The 17,869-nt window shown below is 37.3% G+C and overlaps 2 protein-coding genes across 2 annotated transcripts in view; both read left to right on the top strand.

Moving 5' to 3' along the window:
- The window catches only part of LOC144663932 (uncharacterized), a 32,704-nt gene that overhangs the window by 2,554 nt on the left and 12,281 nt on the right, over nucleotides 1–17,869 (top strand). The window contains exons 3-9 of the mRNA XM_078525026.1: nucleotides 11,633–11,761; nucleotides 13,289–13,545; nucleotides 15,108–15,222; nucleotides 15,779–15,904; nucleotides 16,614–16,739; nucleotides 16,987–17,112; nucleotides 17,453–17,578. Of these exons, the coding sequence (XP_078381152.1) occupies nucleotides 11,686–11,761; nucleotides 13,289–13,545; nucleotides 15,108–15,222; nucleotides 15,779–15,904; nucleotides 16,614–16,739; nucleotides 16,987–17,112; nucleotides 17,453–17,578 (952 nt within the window). The 5' untranslated portion in view covers nucleotides 11,633–11,685. The remainder of the gene's footprint in view (nucleotides 1–11,632; nucleotides 11,762–13,288; nucleotides 13,546–15,107; nucleotides 15,223–15,778; nucleotides 15,905–16,613; nucleotides 16,740–16,986; nucleotides 17,113–17,452; nucleotides 17,579–17,869) is intronic.
- Nucleotides 1,085–1,669, top strand: LOC144664180 (carbohydrate sulfotransferase 11-like). The gene has a single exon (XM_078525293.1). It carries the CDS (start codon nucleotides 1,085–1,087, stop codon nucleotides 1,667–1,669), a length of 585 nt encoding a protein of 194 aa, XP_078381419.1.

The following is a 17,869-nucleotide window of genomic DNA, read 5'->3' as shown; positions in this document are numbered from 1 at the left end:
GCCTTGGGTTCAAGTCTGAAAACCGAAAAAGAGAGGAATACAGGTAAAAGGTTCACAAGTTTATTCTGTCATTTTTTTTAAAATAGATGCTTATCACTTCAGTGAAAGTTCTATAAAAGCGGGCAATATGCTGTATTATTGGCCCTGGTCCAGACCTTTTCAGTCAGTGGTGGTGATGGTGGGGGGGGGGGGGGGGGGGGGCGTCGTCTAAATCCCCGAACAATCCCCCCTCAAGCCTACAGGCCTGGCAAAGATATCCAAAAGATACCTGGAAAGGAGGATTCTTTACGCAATCAAAAACACACAGAAAAAATATTCCGCTTGGGCCACGTCTAGAAAGGTCGTTGTAGTGTTTCAGATTGTTTGTCATTAATGACATTTTGCAAAGTATATTTTTTATCGAGGTTAAATTAAATTAAATTGTTGTGCAAATGACTTTTAAATTTTGTGCCAATGAAATGTTTATTCTAAAAATATGTAATTCATTTTGGGTTCTTCTGAAGAATTGTCTTGAGGCAAAAATCGTGCAAACAAAAAACACACTTGAACCTCTCCTTACGGACGCCACCTCAATCAATAATACAAAAAAAGAAATATTCCTCGACTAGGAAGGCTATGGTTAAATTAAGTTTCAGAAATATTTGTTTCAACCTTTTGAGATCACGTCCAGATTTCAGTCGTAGCTTGAAAAACTCTAAAAGTCAAGGGGTTTAGAAAGCTCTGGGAGTCAAGGGGTTAACGTGTGTCGTGGGATTAGGCTTTAGCTAGTGAATGCGCACATTACTTTTAAAAAGTTTTAAATATCTTTGACACTATGCTAGTAATAGTTTCTTCAACGCGTTATCTTCTAAAACTTTGTTAATACTTGTTTTGTTATCAGGACTTAAAAAGCTCTTCGATGAAAAGATTTTGCCAACAGTCTGGTCACCTTTCCGAGTACGTTTTACAACACATAGTGGTAAGTCAGAGCGCAAAAGTCCTCTACTGTTTCATCCCTAAATGTGCTAGTAGACAGTTAAAAGGACTACTCCTTCCCAACCGGACCAAGCTAAAGTTAACACATTTCCCCAAACAAGAGCAAAATATGATGCTGAAAACATATTTCAAGTTTACATTGGTTCGTGAACCTTTTGAGCGACTTCTATCTGCATATAAAGACAAGTTTCTTCATCCAAGACATTTTAAGGCCGGAAACCGTAGAATACTTGAGAGTCACGGTAGAGAAATTCTGAAGCACTTCCGGCCGAATGCTTCCCAGCATTCCCTTGAAGAGCTCAATGACATCACGTTCCGTGAATTTGTGGAGTACTTAGTTAAAAACGGAAGTGAGAGGACAACCCGGGTAATGGACCAACACTGGGATAATTACGTGAACCTATGTGGAATGTGTGATATAAAGTATGACTTTATAGGACATTATGAAACTTTGGAGCAAGATTTAGAAGAGTTTACAGCGGCTGCAAGGTTGCCCGTCCAGGAGGCAAGACCTTTTAAAGCGTACAAGCATACCCCTTCTAATACATCGTCCTCATTACTTAATTATTATTCGCAGATTCCTTTAGAGTGGATAGATGTCTTAGGTCGAATATACAAGACAAGCTTTGACATGTTTGGATACAATTTTCCAGGACCTCTAGAGAGTCTGTACGAAAATAACACGGTGGTCTAATTTTTTAATGTGGGGCTCAGTACTATACCTATTCAAGGAACAAAGCTCACCTTTATTCATTAATCATTGAAACCGGGGAATCTTAAGCCATTCCTGAGATAAAGTCGCTTTAATTTTACAAGTTTTGGAAGTGGTGTGTCCAATGTTTTGATGATCGGCTCTATTAGCACTTATGCTACATCAGTTAGCGAGGGTAAAATACGCAATAATCAATGTATACTCTTCAATGTGCTTAGAGTTAAGTGAAAGTTTCAAACGTTTCCGAGGTGTTGCCACTTCTTCAGTGAAAAAAAAAAGGTCACAGAAGAGGCAGCAGGTTTGAAAAGTTTGAACCTTCTTTTGGATCCCTACTTAGGTCAATATACAATTTACATTTTTTGGTTAATTTCGCGAAAATGTGTTTTTCAAAAAGAAAAAATGCGTAGTAAAAGTACAACAGTTATACTTTCACCACTGATCTGAAGAAGAGCAGCAGCCTCGAAACGTAAGTGAGTTTCACATATTTTACTGAGGTCGCGCAGATTTTGAATTTGTTATCCGCCTTAATATTCTTCGATGGCCACCTTTACTCTTTTTTACGGTTTATTATCATAACTACTTTAATGTTCTTCTACCTGAGGAAACCATTATTATGAAGTTTCCTTCAATTTGTCAGTAATTTTCTGCATCATAAAAAATGGTTAAAGTGCATATGAAGTAAAAATAATTGCTGCTGATTTTGAAGGCTTTCCAAATTAAAGAAGAATGGCGTTTTCCGTTTTTAAATATCTTTTTTAGTTTTAGAGATATTAACGTTTTTGAATTATGCAAATGAGGAAAGTGATGACGTCATAAACTTTTCCACAAAAAGACAAAACACTGAATCAAGGTTATCTTTAGAAATATTAGAGCAGTGGTTTTTCAAACCTGGTACCAGAAATGTTCATCACTCAAGACACATGATGGCTTATACTTTGAAGTAACCAAGGCAATACTCTTGGCTCCAGGCTCTTTCTGCCATAAACCAAATATCCCCGTTAGCGGGGACAGAGGTGTGACCGAGGGTTCGGCTTGGAACAAGCATGGTGCCCATATTTCCTTTACTCTTCTTATTGCTTGTTAAGAGTATATAGTCTTTGGTTAACCAAAAACTGGGAATGTCAGTTTTAATAAAAATAAGTCTTTACCAACACCGTTGCCATGGTAACGGCACAATGGGTGACATATTGTGTCTTGTGTGATGTTCATTGATGGTGCAAAGCTTGAAAAGCACCACTCTAATATTTCAAGAGTTACTCTTGATACAGTATTTTATCTTTTTGTGGAACAATTAATGACGTCATCAATTTCCTAATTTGCATTATACAAAAACGTAAATATCTCTAAAACGAAGAAAAATACTGATTTCAAAAAGAAACACTCCATTCTTCTAATATAGTGAATTTTTGGTTTGCACGATTTTTACTTCATATGCACTACAAGCTACTCAGTATTTCAATTTAGTATAAATCTACTAGCGTTCTATCACGAATGCTGTTCTCTGATTGGCTACGCTACTTACTATCTATTTTAACAATAGAGTGTTTCTGTCGAGGAACTATCGGCTGATAGTTGCCCCGCGGAAATTTGATGTTCTTAAAACAAATATTAGCCCGAGAAGCGAAGCTTCGAGGGCAAATATGCTAGTTTTAAGGTCGCGGGGGACAGCTTAGGTTCATCATTATGCATTTATTGAAAGCGTATGCACGAGGTGCAACGACTGACATCGACAACTTTACGACGAGATATTTGCATAAAAATATGAGCACGCGCGCGTGATTTGATGTGTTTGCGTGTGGAATTGTTTATGTCTTTTTGAAAACGCAATGTTCTCACCATAAAAGCGTGTAATATAATTACCATAATTACCATTTGGAAACCGTGTTTTGATCGGGACACCTTCGGAAATCTCAAAGTTTGGACTTTTCCGACAATTTTGTGGCAGAGAATTCATCGCGGATATAGAACTTCATGACCCGCCACCGCAGGGAGGCAAACTAGGAATACTGTAGTGTGTCATAACAGAAGCGGAATTTTAAAAGAGCGCTTTTAGAAAGAGATAGAAAGCATTAAATTCAAATTTGCGTATTTAAAGCATCATAACTTGCTGGCAAACTTTAAATTAAAAAATCCGCTTCTGTTATGACACACTAGAGGTATTGACTGATCAGTTATTGACAAGATCACAGAGTGTTGTCTCCTAATCGATCCGCAAACTCTGCCACAAAATCATGTTTCTCCCAATTTGTCACTTCCGAGGCTATATTACCGCCGTCAAGTGAAATCTTCCAAGTAAAAGATGACATTCATAATATTCCATCATTTCTTAACGTCTCTGTAAAATTTGAGCTTAATCGCACCCATAACGGTCGAGAAATAAGCGTTTTAAAAGATGCAGGTCAAGAAAAATTTCGCCTAATGAATTTATTCATGCTGTAGGTATCCCCCGCGACCTTAAGAACATCAAATTTCCAAGGGGCAACTATCAGACCGATAGTTTCGAGACAGAAACACTCTATTGTCTTTATTGTTCACCACTAAATTTTCTTCCACGCGCGAACATACAAAAACAAGCATCGTGAATTATTTTTACTTTTCAGGATAAAAAACTCAATTGAAAGCCGAAATTTAACAAACGAAACAAAACCAGACGAGAAACCCACTGAATGCAATGAATTTGGTTGGGGTTTTTTTGTCTGCAGGCAGCTTGTTTAGAAAAAACAGTCACGGGCGGGCACTATCGATCCGGGCATTTTTCACGGGAGGGCACTATGGGCTGATAGTGCCCTCCGGCGGACGGGCACTATCGCGTCACGTGTTCAATTTAAACCAATTAGAATCGGAGAAAATGTAGTGGTGAACTATAATCTGTTGTAGAAGATGAGTAGCGAATCTGCGTGCGGTTGTCAACAAAATGGTCGCCGCTTTTTCGCTTTTAAATTGACCGTAAAGAAGGGCTTGGATTATTCACTATTCCAGGCGATGTTGGAGAAGATAAAGACTGTACCGAAATGTGTAATGAAGATTTTACACGGTAAGAAAAGCAATTAATATTCATTTACGCTTTTAAAAGCGGGCGAATCTATAATTTTATAACATTCAGAGATGCGTTTCACCGAGACATTTTGTGGAATTAAAGTTTAAAATGTCTTTGCAAACGCTAACACAGTTTCATCGTCCCATCGAGGAGCAGTAAAAGAAAGGCTAAACAGATTCGACCTGCAAGTTTTTTTATGCATCAATAAAGCCTGGTTTCCATATGATCGCAGACGATCGCAATGGATCGCAGACGATCGCAGAATTGTAGGTTTTGCGATCTGCGATCATTTGGAAACACGCATCTGCGATCGTTTGCGATCGTCTGCGATCGATCGCACACGATCGCAGAGAATAGAACCAAGTTCTATTCCCTGCGATCGTCTGCGATCGCCTGCGATCGTGTGCGATCGTTGCGATCATATGGAAACACAATTGCGATCGATTGCGATCGAAAACTATCCCATAATTTCGATTTCGTTCCCATCATTCAACACTTCTGCGATCGTCTACCATCTTTTGCGATCATATGGAAACAGGTCGCTCTGCGATCGTTACGATCACACGGTTCAGTAAATTTCTGCGATTTTGCGATCGTCTGTGATCCGATGCGATCGTCTGCGATCATATGGAAACCAGCCTTAAGACTTAAATAAAACAACAAAATTGAAACGGAATTCAATGTTGCGGGCGACTTGTTCAACTTTTCATAAATTTCTTATCGTTTACGTTTCCTACATTTAAAACAACTTGACTTTCAAAGGACCTTTGTAAGTCAGTCTATCTTTAAATTGTCCTTTTACAATGAAAATCCGGCTTTTAGTTCAATTTCGAGCTAACGACGGTTTAAATAGGCGCACACAGAAGCTAAACAGTGCAATGTGGTTTCTTCCTTGCGAACAACTCGCTTAACTTTTTTTGATCTTTAACGTTTTCGAATTTTAAAAAACTTGACTTCCAAGGGCCCTTGTACGTCAGTACATCTTTCAATCGTCATTTTACAAAAAACATTTGGCTTTTCCTTCAGTTTCGGGCATATAACGGTTGCAATAAATCGTGAATGAAATGCAAACGCGCGCACAGAAGCCAATGCAATGTGGTGCAGTTGTCAATTATCCGCGTGTTGTGTGACTTATTTATATCATTATTCAATAAAAACGAGAGCGTGTCTTGTTGTTAAGATTTGAACGTCTAGTAGATTTAGACTAAAACAATTAGATTATTCGCTCTCGATTTCTATGTATGATAGTTGATTCGGGCTTCGCCCTCATCAACTATCACACGATAGAAATCTCGAGCTCATAATCTAACTGTTAAATAGAGGAGCTTCTGCGCGACCTCAGTGCATTGTGTGAAACTAACGTTTCGAGGCTGCTGCCTCTTCTTTAGATCAGTGGTGAAAGTGCAACTGTTGTACTTTTACCACTGAAGAAACGTGTGTATTTTTGGTTTTGAAGAACACATTTTCGCGCAATAATGAACATATCCTAAGTTCCTCTTCGAACAAAATTTGCGCTAGAGTTTTCTCCTTGTTTGTCTCAGTGAAGTTTTAAAAGAGGCTTACAGTAAAGTGACGTAAAACCTTTTTTAATGTATCAATGGATTGAGTCTTTGACAGACTAACACTGGTAACACTTATTTATATTTACGCAAAATGTGTCAAGTCTCATAGTATACTATTACTCCTTTTTTGTCTAAAAGAAATTAGGATCACGTTCGTATTGGTTTCGAAGCATTCGGTACAGTCACTGCAGTGGTTGGTGCCAAAACTAACAGCTCCGAATATAGTTGAACGATCTTAGACTTTCGTTCGAATCGCAATTCACTTAGTTTTTTATTCTGAATTTGAAGCGTATTTTTGGTTTCAAGGATACCGCTGTGTCCTTTGCGAATTTCTAAAGAATTTACTAACTGACTAAAAAATTTACTAACAGCGCGGACACAATGTGTGCAATCTTCAGCATTAGTTTTGCTTTCAAGCTACTGTACCAAAACATGACCCACCTATACCAAAGAAAAGTCTTTTGTACACCATCCTACGTCAGTACTCCTACTCTGCACGGAGAAGGTGTTTTGTTTGATCATCCCCCACTCTACAAGAAGTCAACGCTGAGAAACAAGATCCAAATCTCACTGACGGTTTTGTTGTTATAGAATGAAAAGCTTATGCAAACAAAAAGTTAATGTATCCAAGTAAATTTTGTTCATGAGGTTCATCAGATAGGTGATATCTTGTATACCCCCTTTCGCTGAACTATGTGGGCCCTCCAGGAGCACACTTGTTATGAACCTTCCTTTAAATTAATTGTCTTCAGCTTTACTGTTCAGAGCTAAAGAATAAGTATCTGTTGATCCGAGGTGTACGTCTTCACTTCTCTAAAATGTCGCGCCCTTGCCGACCATCTAGCCTAATTTAAGTCGGATAAATTTGTAGATTGTTTTAGGAAACTAGCTGGCTTATCAAATTAGTTTGTCAATCCACTTTCTTACCACGATCTCAACTGTACCAGCCGAAAAAATTAATGCAATCTTTACAGAAAATTATAAACGCCTTGTAAAGTACTGCGAAAGTCCTCCCCAGGTCGAGATCAGCGTTTTACGGGAAACGTTCTCCCGGGGTAACCAGTTGAAAATAGCCACCCTAAGAAACGTAGAATAATCTTACATACTAAATAGGAATGTTATAATTAACAATTAGATCATGAGCTCGAGATTTCTATCGCGTGATAGTTAATGAACTTCGCCCTCATCAACTACTATATACATCGAGAGCGAAAAACGGATAAGTAATTTGACAATATTTTATGTGAACATCAGTAGTTTTAAATTTATGTTTATTTGGGCGGATTTTGCATCGTTTATTTGTGTTAACTTTAACTAAAAGTTACATGAAACTTATAATATTTAACTTTCACAAACTGCACAATGCTTAAAGAACTACTGGTGGATTCTGTCCAAACGCCAGTTTTATTTGAATTCTTACATTGTGTTTTGTGCAAAATACAGCCAAAAAAAAATAAATAGTTCCAGAGAATTAAACCAGAACAAATTATGGAATCTTTAATATTAGATATCAGGGCGCTAAAATCTGGAATGCTATCAGTGATGACATTAAGCTTCTGTCACTTAAACAATTTAATTTCAAGCAAGACCAAAACTCCAGCACGAGATCAATTAGCTGCCCTCATAAGGAATAAAACACGCAAAAAAGACAAATAATCTAGCATAAAGAAAATATGCTGCCCTCAGATAACATGAGTTCCATAAGGAACTCACGACGCAAGAAGGTAAGACTCAGTAATCTGGTAAACTTTTTCGACCAAAAGAAAGGATATGACGAGTAACGGGAATAGGAAACCTGAAAAAAAAAAAAACGGAAGGAAAAGGAGCAAGAAAAAACTCGGATCAGTTCAGCAAAACAACAACTGAACAACAACAAGTCCAAATTTTGGTTTATGGGCATGCACCAAAGTGAAAAATAATACATTGTTACACGAAATCTTTATCAAAATGTTGGTGTGAAAAAGTGTTTTTCTGCAAAGTTGAGCTAAATCACGATCATAGCACCGTAAAGAAATGCGTTTTTTGGGGGAAAATTCGCGATTGAAAGGGTTAAAATGCTTGCGTCATATAAGAAACCCACCGTGCAAAAAAGTAACATAAAATGACCTAGCAGGAGGTTAATATACTGGTCTATGATAAAATGAGTTCCATATGGAACTCACCAACCAAGTAAGATCGAATAATCCAGCACGAGATCAATAAGCTGCCCTCATATAATATTAGTTCCACAAGAAAATAAACACGCAAGAAAGTAAGAGAGAATGATTTAGCATTAGGACAGTATGCTGCATGCCATCATATAACATGAGTTCCATGTGGAACTCACCAACCAAGTAATACCGAATAATCCAGCACGAGATCAATAAGCTGCACTCATATAATATGGGTTCCATAAGGAACAAAACAGCAAGAAAGTAAGAGAGAATAATCTAGCATAAAGACAATACGCTGCCCTCATATAACATGAGTTCCATAAGGAACTCACGACGCAAGAATGTAAGTCTTAGTAATCTAGTGAAAGGTTAATATGAAAACCACGTACTGTTCACAAGAGGTAACATTAAATACCTGCCAAAGTTTGTCCCCGCGACATGCCCTCTCGTGTGAACCTGATTTTGGCGCTACATCTCGCTTTGGCATGCCACTGTTACATTACCTTCATAGTAACGACCTTTACAAATGTTAAGTCAGTATTGCATGAAATGCTCACTGAACTATAAGGTACTGACAAGCAAACGGAAATGTCACAGTGACAGGTGCAAAATCAGAAGATCTACGTATACTCATCCAAGAATATGTTGCAGGGACATGTCATATCGACACGTGTTCTGGAAAGTATCAGCCAACGCTGCAACATGTCCTTATCATATTCCCTTGTGTGTGTACATGTTGTGATTTAGTTTAGACCCTGCTACATGTCTCAGCGACACGCCCTTAGGTTTTGGGTATACTGACTCATTTTACCAGTAGAGCAAGCCGGTCGGCAAATTTCTGACGTCACTGCCAGAGTACTTATCACGTGATTTATAAGTACTTTGTTTGGAACTAGCTTAAGAAATAACTTTTTTATTCTGGAACTTCTGTAAAACAAAAACAAACGAAGTACGTAGACTAATTGTTAATGATTGGGTATCATTGTCAGCATATCTTTAAATTGCCGTGATTTAAGATCTTGTATGATATAAAAGGAACTTTGTCAACTAGCTACTTGTAACTTTTTTTCTTGCCATTTTTGAAAACACAAAGATAAAAGGTGATTCTGTCAAGATTTTTTAAACTCATTTCGGCGGCAGTAGTTATGTACACCCTTGTGCGGAGACTTGATGTAATGTTGTCATGGTGACGTATATAAAATAATGACAGTTTAGAGAAGAAGTCAAGTTCAAATCGAGATATGGCTGTATTAAGGTTTCTCTTATTTTTTATTCATCCCAATATATCCACAATCTTTTTACTGTTTCGTTTGTCTTAAATAACATGCATAACGATTTGGTTAGCGGCCATGTTGTGTCGAATTTACAGACTTAAGCCGAAAGCTCACAAGATTTATATTTACATTTACAGAGCAGTGAGTGACTGCTCAGTTATTTTAGAGATGCGACCTGTTTCTGCCGAACAAAATTCGAAGCAAATGTTTATGGCTAGTACGAATTTACAGTTTTGTTTTTAAAAGTTAGTTTTTTCTTTGTTCTTCTTGAATTAATGAGCTTGCTTTCTTTGGGTTTTGCATAAATACAATGTTCTAAATAGTTTACAACTATGACTTGAGAAATAATTAAAATTCAAAGAGAAAGTTTTAATTGGGGAATTCCTTTTCATTTACTTTTGACAACAGTAGAACTACCACGGTTAAAGTAGTTCAGAAGTCCCATTATTTGTTTAGTCTAGATTTGTTCTATCTTCTTAAGCTTTTCTCAGAAAGAGTATTTTTAAGGCAGCTGAAAATTGTAACAAGTAATAGTTTTGTTTTAACTACATGCAGGTGTTTTAACATAAATCAAAAGAAGCTTTTGTAAACATATGGGAGCCACTTGGTTGAAAAACAATCAGAAGAATAAAAAAATAAAGTTGGATTCCAACCACTCTTGACTTAATTATTGACTAAATTATTCAGAAAGAAGTTCTTGCATAGTTAAAACGAAAAAAGACAAAGGGATTTCGATTGAGTGTTTTAAAACCAAAATCAAAAAGTATTCTACAGCCCCCTTTCAACTATCGAGTCGTGTAATAAATATCGACCTTAACAATCGAACTTGCCGCACGGGTTCCCCGGGATGTGACCGTGCTGGGAGAATAGCGGTATCCCTCGGTATTTCCTGTACCGTACTTTGTACAGTCAAAATATCTTCAGGAACAGCCTTCACAGTTAATTACGCTAAAGAAAAGTAAATATCCAAAGCATATTCGTTTAAATTAACCGAGCTATGTCACGGTATTTTAGGCATTTTTCTGAATACTTTAAATTGAATGCAAACTCGAAGGAAGTTCAGACTGACTAACTTGCAGAAAAAGTTGATCATGTTTTCAAGATGCGTTGTCCGCGACGAAGCTCCTTTAAATAATGCTCGAGTAAGAGACACCGCTTCAATATTTTGAGCTACTTTCAATGAGATAAACAAGTGGGTTGAACAAAGTCATCATACACATCGATAACAACAATTCCGGGATTTTGCTGAGTTAACCCTGTTCTCCGATCTTCTAGACCAGTGATGTTGACCCTATACAGAATTTACGATTAAATAAACAGAATGAGACTGGCCAGTCATTCTCACTGCATATATTGCATGACAAAAAGTGAAAAGCCGCCTCAAAGGATATAAAAAAATAATTTTAAACAAGATTTTGGATGCTGTGCCGGATGAGACTTCTCATAAACAATTTGATGAACTGAATAGAGATATAATGCAGCAATATGACGTCTTATTTTTTAGCTTTAAATTCCATACCCAGTCTATTCTACTCTTTGATATATTTTTTATGTACCTTATTGTTACTTGCGGTGAACTAAATTTCGCGAAAATTAAACGTGCATATTTCGCGGGACATAATTTTCGCGAATAGACCAAAAAATACGTAAAACAATTAAAAATACGTCTGGAAGTTAAGAATAAATTTTCACGGGTCTTCTATTTCGCGATAATTTGAAAATCGCGAAAATTAAGTCCCACGAAAATAAGTAACAATAAGGTATTACAGCTTAGGAGGGCCACTGGTTAAGGTTTTAATAGGTTTTGTTATTATTAATAATTATTACGTCACTATGGAAACATGACTTAACACCGCGATCATTTACTGCTTTACAAATCTTCAAAGAATCACTTTTACAGTGTAATGTTGCAGATCTAGAGTGACTAATATACAGTAACAACGGTACAAAAGTCCATGCATCTAAAGTATCTATGAATCATTCACAGTTCTTTGCTTTTTTGCTGGTCGCGTTTTCCACGAATTATTTCCAAAATCTTGTTTTCGGAGGTAAGTTGAAACAAGTTTTTCTATCAAATGTGTTGTTTCTTTATTTGTTGATTTCCTTCGCAATTTGACTTTTCGACAATAATTTATAATTAGCTGAGTTCGTTGAGTAAGCGGGGTGAACAAACATAACTGATTCTCTGATCTAAAACATTGGACAAGATACATACCGATTTAAACAACAAATCCAGAATCACTTTACAACAAGCGTTTATTTTTTTTTCAGTATCGGTAATTGCGTTAAGACACATTAAAGGCAGTTTGCTGGATGACGTGAATTTAATTTAAAATCGCTTATGTTAAAATCGCCCAATTTAAAATCGCTTATAAAGATACCTTTTGAATGCTTAGCAAAACAGGAGTTTTCCTGCGATAAGTTGTAATTTAATTTATATTTGACGCGTTAGAGCTCTGTGATATACATTTATCAATTAGAAAGATGTTATCTTTTTTGTCACGGGCGTGGGACGTACAATGAAAACATACGAATCTCCAACATAAATCAATTATTCATATCAAATTGTGAGCCCTCGCAAACAACAACAACAACAACAACAACAACAGTTTGGATGAATCGAATTTGAAATAATGGTGTCTAAAAAATTCGAGTGACATAGCAACTACGACAGCAAAAAAAAAAAAATCCAAAAAAAAAAAAAAAAAAAAAAAAAGAAATTTTTTCTTAACTTTAAGGTGGCTGCTAAAAAAAAAAAAAAAAAAAAAAAAAAAAAAAAAAAAAACAAAAAAAACCAATATTTAAAAATACAATTACTAAAATATTTCCCTAAACACAATTGGTATAGCTGCAATAGAACACCAAAGACGGGCATGTCTAATTCTGACTAAACTATTACGAGCAACGATTACGTTGTGTGATTATGGTTACATCTTTAGACTGACGTGGGGGAATCTGCCCACGGACTTTAAACGGAAATGACGTTTTTAATTTTTAAGGAACTACCAGCAAGTTTTTTTACTTAAACTGAAACTTACAGAGGAACGATTTTTTGTTGGAACATATTGCTGTTGATGGAACTTGATTTTGCCATGGCAACCCCCTTTTCACGTGCCATTGACATGCTTTTGACATATTTTACCTATTAGATACTTTTTCAAGTAAACATGATAATTCTCTGTCGGCCTACGCAGTTGAAGCTTGTGACACCGTAAAAAACGTCAGGTTCACTCGCACTTTTATTTAGCGTTTCGTCTGAGGTTAATGCTTGTTGTTATGGCGTTTTGTTATGGCATCTGTCCTCTTATTGATGCTGGGGCCAACTAGAAAAAGTTGTCAAGGACAGGGGAAGGTAGAGAGCTCTCGACCACTACTCGTGTACTAGTAGTAGTCTGAGAGATCAAGTGAGTGAGCTTTGCCTCTTGAATCCAAGGGTACTTTGACAAAGTTACGATGCAATTTATGATCAATAAGAAGACAGACACATGAAAAACTGGCGCTAAGCGCATTTTCACAAACCGATTTTAGAATGGTAACAAGTAGTTGACCTATTTTTTGCATATTTGTTGTAACAGAAAATCCGTGTACAACGAAAAAGATTTTTGTGAAGCCAGTCCCAAACAAGGCACTTGTAAATCACGTGATAAGTACCGCGGCAGTGACGTCAGAGGAAGTATGTAAGATACATTGTTTCATAGAAGTCAAGTGCGAGTCATATAACTTTGGTCCAAAGGAGGATGGTGGTCACGTGTGTGAGCTGAGTGACTCTGATGCTATCAGAGATCCACTGGACTTGATTACAAAAGAAGGATTTCTGTACTGTGAAACACAGGTAGGAAAGTAAGATGACTACTTCTTTATCAGAACCACAAATTGGTCAAAATATTTACCTACGCGTTATGAACAGAAATATCTTAAATTTAAACTACTGTTGAAAATGCAGGACCCCTAAAACTGTTGCATTAAGATTTAACTTTCTAACTTTTTAAATGTTAAGAATACCGTAAACTGTCCGGCAATACTTTGCGCATCTATGACGTAGTGCATGAATATCTTGCTATGGGCAGATGGAAGAAAGGACGCATAGCTTAATGGGATTTTGTGTCGAGTAACCCATTTGCATAGACATGTCAAGAGACGCAAACAGGATTAAAAATATGCCGAAAGTACGAAAAATTACACAGAAGTTTAGGAAAAGAAGAAAAAAAGACCTAAAAAGAAAAGCAACGGTGGAAAAGACCACCCCGTAGCGGTGTCAGAGCCACCATAAATTTTCGGAAATTTAAGGTGGCTCTGAAACAGCTCCACAGAAGTTTCACCGGACTCGTTTTTTAGTTATACGCACTTAAAGGAAAAGTTAAGGGTGTTTTTTTTACAAGTTATACTGTTGCTATGGTAACCAATGACGTTATGAAAATAACCACACTTTGTTTAGCGATGACTGAACATTTGTTTGATATCATTATTGTAGCAGCAACTGTTAAAGATTTGTAGCACTGACCTATCAAAGCATATAAGCTAAGAAGTGCAGGAAACCTTGTGAGCCTCCTTAAACGGAAAAATTTCGGTAATTCCTCGCGAAGCGAGGCCGAAGGCCGAGCGTAGCGGGGTGTATAATTTTGTCCCTCAAAGGGCTCAGGCGGGATGAAATCTCGTGTGGAGTTTACGGTCATATATATTTGTGAGCTTGGTGTATGGCGGAAATGACGTCACACGGCCGCGCGCTGGTGGCCTAATGGTGTGAGCGTCGAACTTCAAATCAGATCTTCGGGACAGAGGGCAGGGGTTCGAATCCGGCTAAGGTTTTTTTTTTTACTTTTTTTTGTGAGTTCGAATCCTGAGCCTTTCATTTTTATCGTTTTTCTTTTCGGATTAAAATAACACTGATTTCCACATAATACTGGAGTGAAACATGATCGCCCCTAAGAATGACTGCGTGGGAGGCTACTCAACGCCTATTCAGGCTATAAACCTTTCATGGCCATCAGGGGCGCGCGGGCGGAGGGTTCGAATCCTCTGGCCGTTTGGTCTTTTTTTTTTTTTTAATGCCCTGAAATAAATGTCCAAAATGCGAATATCCAATAATTTGTCGATGATTTTAAAAAATAGCCTGCGCTTCCCAACGCTTTATACCTCTTTACGAACCAGAAAGAGCCATCATTTTCAAAGCGGAGTAGACCCTTGGAACGAGGGTGTCGCGGCCATGTCTGTTACTAGGCAACAATAACAAATCACCGGTTAAAACCGGTTATCACTCCTTATTTATAAGACCCCCCTCCCTCCCCAGCCCAGAGCTTCGCGAGGCCCTGCGAGTCACGTATTACTAGTATATAATAGTTCATTGCTACTTTGAAAGCATTTTTGGAAATATTTTCCTTTTTATAACAACGACAGAATCCCTGTGCAACTGCTCAGTGTCCTGTGAAAGCTCGCTGCTACTCAGACTTCGAAAATGAAACATACGCATGCGTATGTATGCCGGGATTCACTGGAAAAAACTGTGAGACGCGTAAGTTTTTTCCTAAGTTTATTTGTTTCTTTTAAAAAGAATAATTCTCCAAGAACAATCCTTATTTAAAGCCGGATTAGTATTATTCGTTCCTTTTGTAACTTTGCTGCATGATCCATTAATTTCTACTAGGCCAAGTTGATTAAATGGCAAAATGCTACTGGATAAATGTTTCACTTCTTTTTGACCTTTTGGGTGATAAAAAATACGTTAAAAAACACAAAAACTTGATTGGGCTCTTACTTTCGGTTTGTGGGAATCTAGTCTAACTCATTGCACTCGTGTTATACAGGCTTTCTATCGACATCCATCTTTCGAAATCCGCCAATCACAGCACACAAGCATGAACTTCTGTACTTGTTGGCTCATTTCAAACAGCCCGTCGAAAGACGATGGCGAAAGATGGATAAGAAAGATTGATGTTAAAACAAGATAGCTATGCGCGTAACACTGAAAGCGGGTGTAAAGGAATTGAGCCACCGAGCTCTACTCCTATTCTGCACAATTGTTTTGATGCAAGATTTTTCATGAGCTTTGCTGCTTTGTTGTCTTATAGCTATTGATAAATGCAAGGAAGGCCTTCATGATTGCCACGTGAACGCCACGTGCAATACGGTAGAAGACTCCTACAACTGTACTTGTAAATCAGGATTTCAAGGAGACGGAAAAGACAGCTGCGAAGGTGAGTAATCAAACTTCCATAAATCGGCCACCTTCAGTGGCCGACTTCTTGGATTCGAGAAGGATTCGAGACGGCGAAAACAGCTGCAAAGATGAATAAATAATTACGTGAAATTCTTAAGAATAAAAACAATGAGAAAAGGTTAAACGGTACCAATACGTGGGGGTTCCTAAAGATATTCTTGCAAACCAGGATTTCATTGAGACGGGTGTTAAAAGCTGCAGAAATGCGTAACGGTCAGCCCCAATCAATGGGACAATACCTCGTTTTAAAGAATGAAAAGTGTAATGAATTATTTTTAACGAAATTGTTATGTAACGCAACAATTGTTATGCAAGGCAATGAAATGGTACTTATTGATAAATAAATAGATAAAAAAAATCAAACTGAGGAAAAAAATAGGATATGTATGCACAATGTACATGTACACTGTACTAGTTAGAACGTAGGAAACGTATGAATTCACTTAAAATTGTAAACGTTGTAAATATACTGTTAGCTTATTGTAGTTTTGTCATTAGGAGTGTAATCAATGAGTAAAGGAATTGTAAAAAGTTGTGCAAGTGATTGTAAAAATAAAAAACAGTTTGATTAAAAAAAAAAAAAAAAAAAAAAAAAAAAAAATGGGACAATACCTCGCGATCGGTTATCATATTGACATGAAACGGTAGGAGTATTGCCGGCTGATTTTGATTGGTTTGTTTCCTAGATATCGATGAATGTACAGAAGGTCTTCATGGTTGCCATAGCAATGCAACTTGTAACAAGACAAAAGGCTCCTACAGCTGTACCTGCAAACCAGGATTTCATGGAGACGGAAAGATGAGCTGTGAAGGTGACTAATAATTAATGGTTTTAGTTATTTTCAGATGAAACCAAGAGTTACAATTAACAAAATACATTTGCAAACTTTTAGTACAAAGTGGAGCTTTAAAGTTGTTATAGCAATGTCTATTAAATAAAATTCTTGTGTTCATTGTTAGCACTCTCTGTTATATACTTTGTTTCCGCTATGACTTTAAAATTCTTGTACTTCTCTTACTAACAAACCCTGGAACGATATGTTAATTTTTCTTACTTAGACATCGACGAATGCAGAGAAAGCCTGCATGATTGTCATAGCAACGCGACGTGTAACAACGCAAAAGGCTCTTACAACTGTACTTGCATTTCAGGATTTCATGGAGACGGAAAGGACAACTGTGAAGGTGACTATTAAGCTAACGAGCCTATTACAGATTTTAGAAATATCAAAAATAATGGTGCCAATAAAAAGGGGGCAAGAGCTAAATCAATCTTCAAATAATTAGCGTCCCCCCCCCCCACCACGGTACCATTGATAAACGTCAAACGTGTACTATGATCAAAATCAAAGACGGCCTTTGTCGCAATCAAAAGTATGCTAAAGCTTTGCCAAAGACAGCCTTTAGCTCTTTACTACCTAGTGAAAGGCCTGTGTCAAAGCTAACGCATCGTGCCGTGTTGTAACCCTAGCGTATTGTTTTTTATTGAGACCTTGTTAACGGTTTGTTTAATGTTGGTTCTTAGATATCGATGAATGTAGAGATGGACACCATGGTTGCCATAGCAACGCGACGTGTAACAATACAAAAGGTGCATACAACTGTACCTGCAAACCAGGATTTCATGGAGACGGAAAAACCAGCTGCAAAGGTAAGGAATAACACTAATACTTGCAAGTAACGTTGAGCAAATTGCTTTAATTTAATTAACTGGATTTAAACCCACTATACTAAAACCCACCCAACTAACTAGAACTACAGCTTATTGTGTATCAATTAAACGGGCAATTTTTATGAGATGATTTTCATGTTACAAATATATTTGATCGTGTAAATGACACAACAATTATTTGACAGCAGTCCAAAGTTTAGTACGCCAGTAATGACCTTGGACAGCAGAGACTGTGCAGAGATACACCAGAGGAGGTTAAACAGCAGTCAC

Source organism: Oculina patagonica, chromosome 8 (genome assembly GCF_052425735.1).
Source record: "Oculina patagonica isolate OP01 chromosome 8, crgOcupat, whole genome shotgun sequence".
Lineage (NCBI taxonomy): Eukaryota > Metazoa > Cnidaria > Anthozoa > Scleractinia > Oculinidae > Oculina > Oculina patagonica.
The sequence above is the reverse complement of the archived record's forward strand: the minus strand, read 5'-3'. Positions and strand labels throughout refer to the sequence as shown.

Coding starts and splice junctions, on each gene's coding strand:
- LOC144664180 (XM_078525293.1), top strand. CDS start 1,085: ATGATGCTGAAAACATATTTCAAGTTTACATTGGTTCGTGAACCTTTT.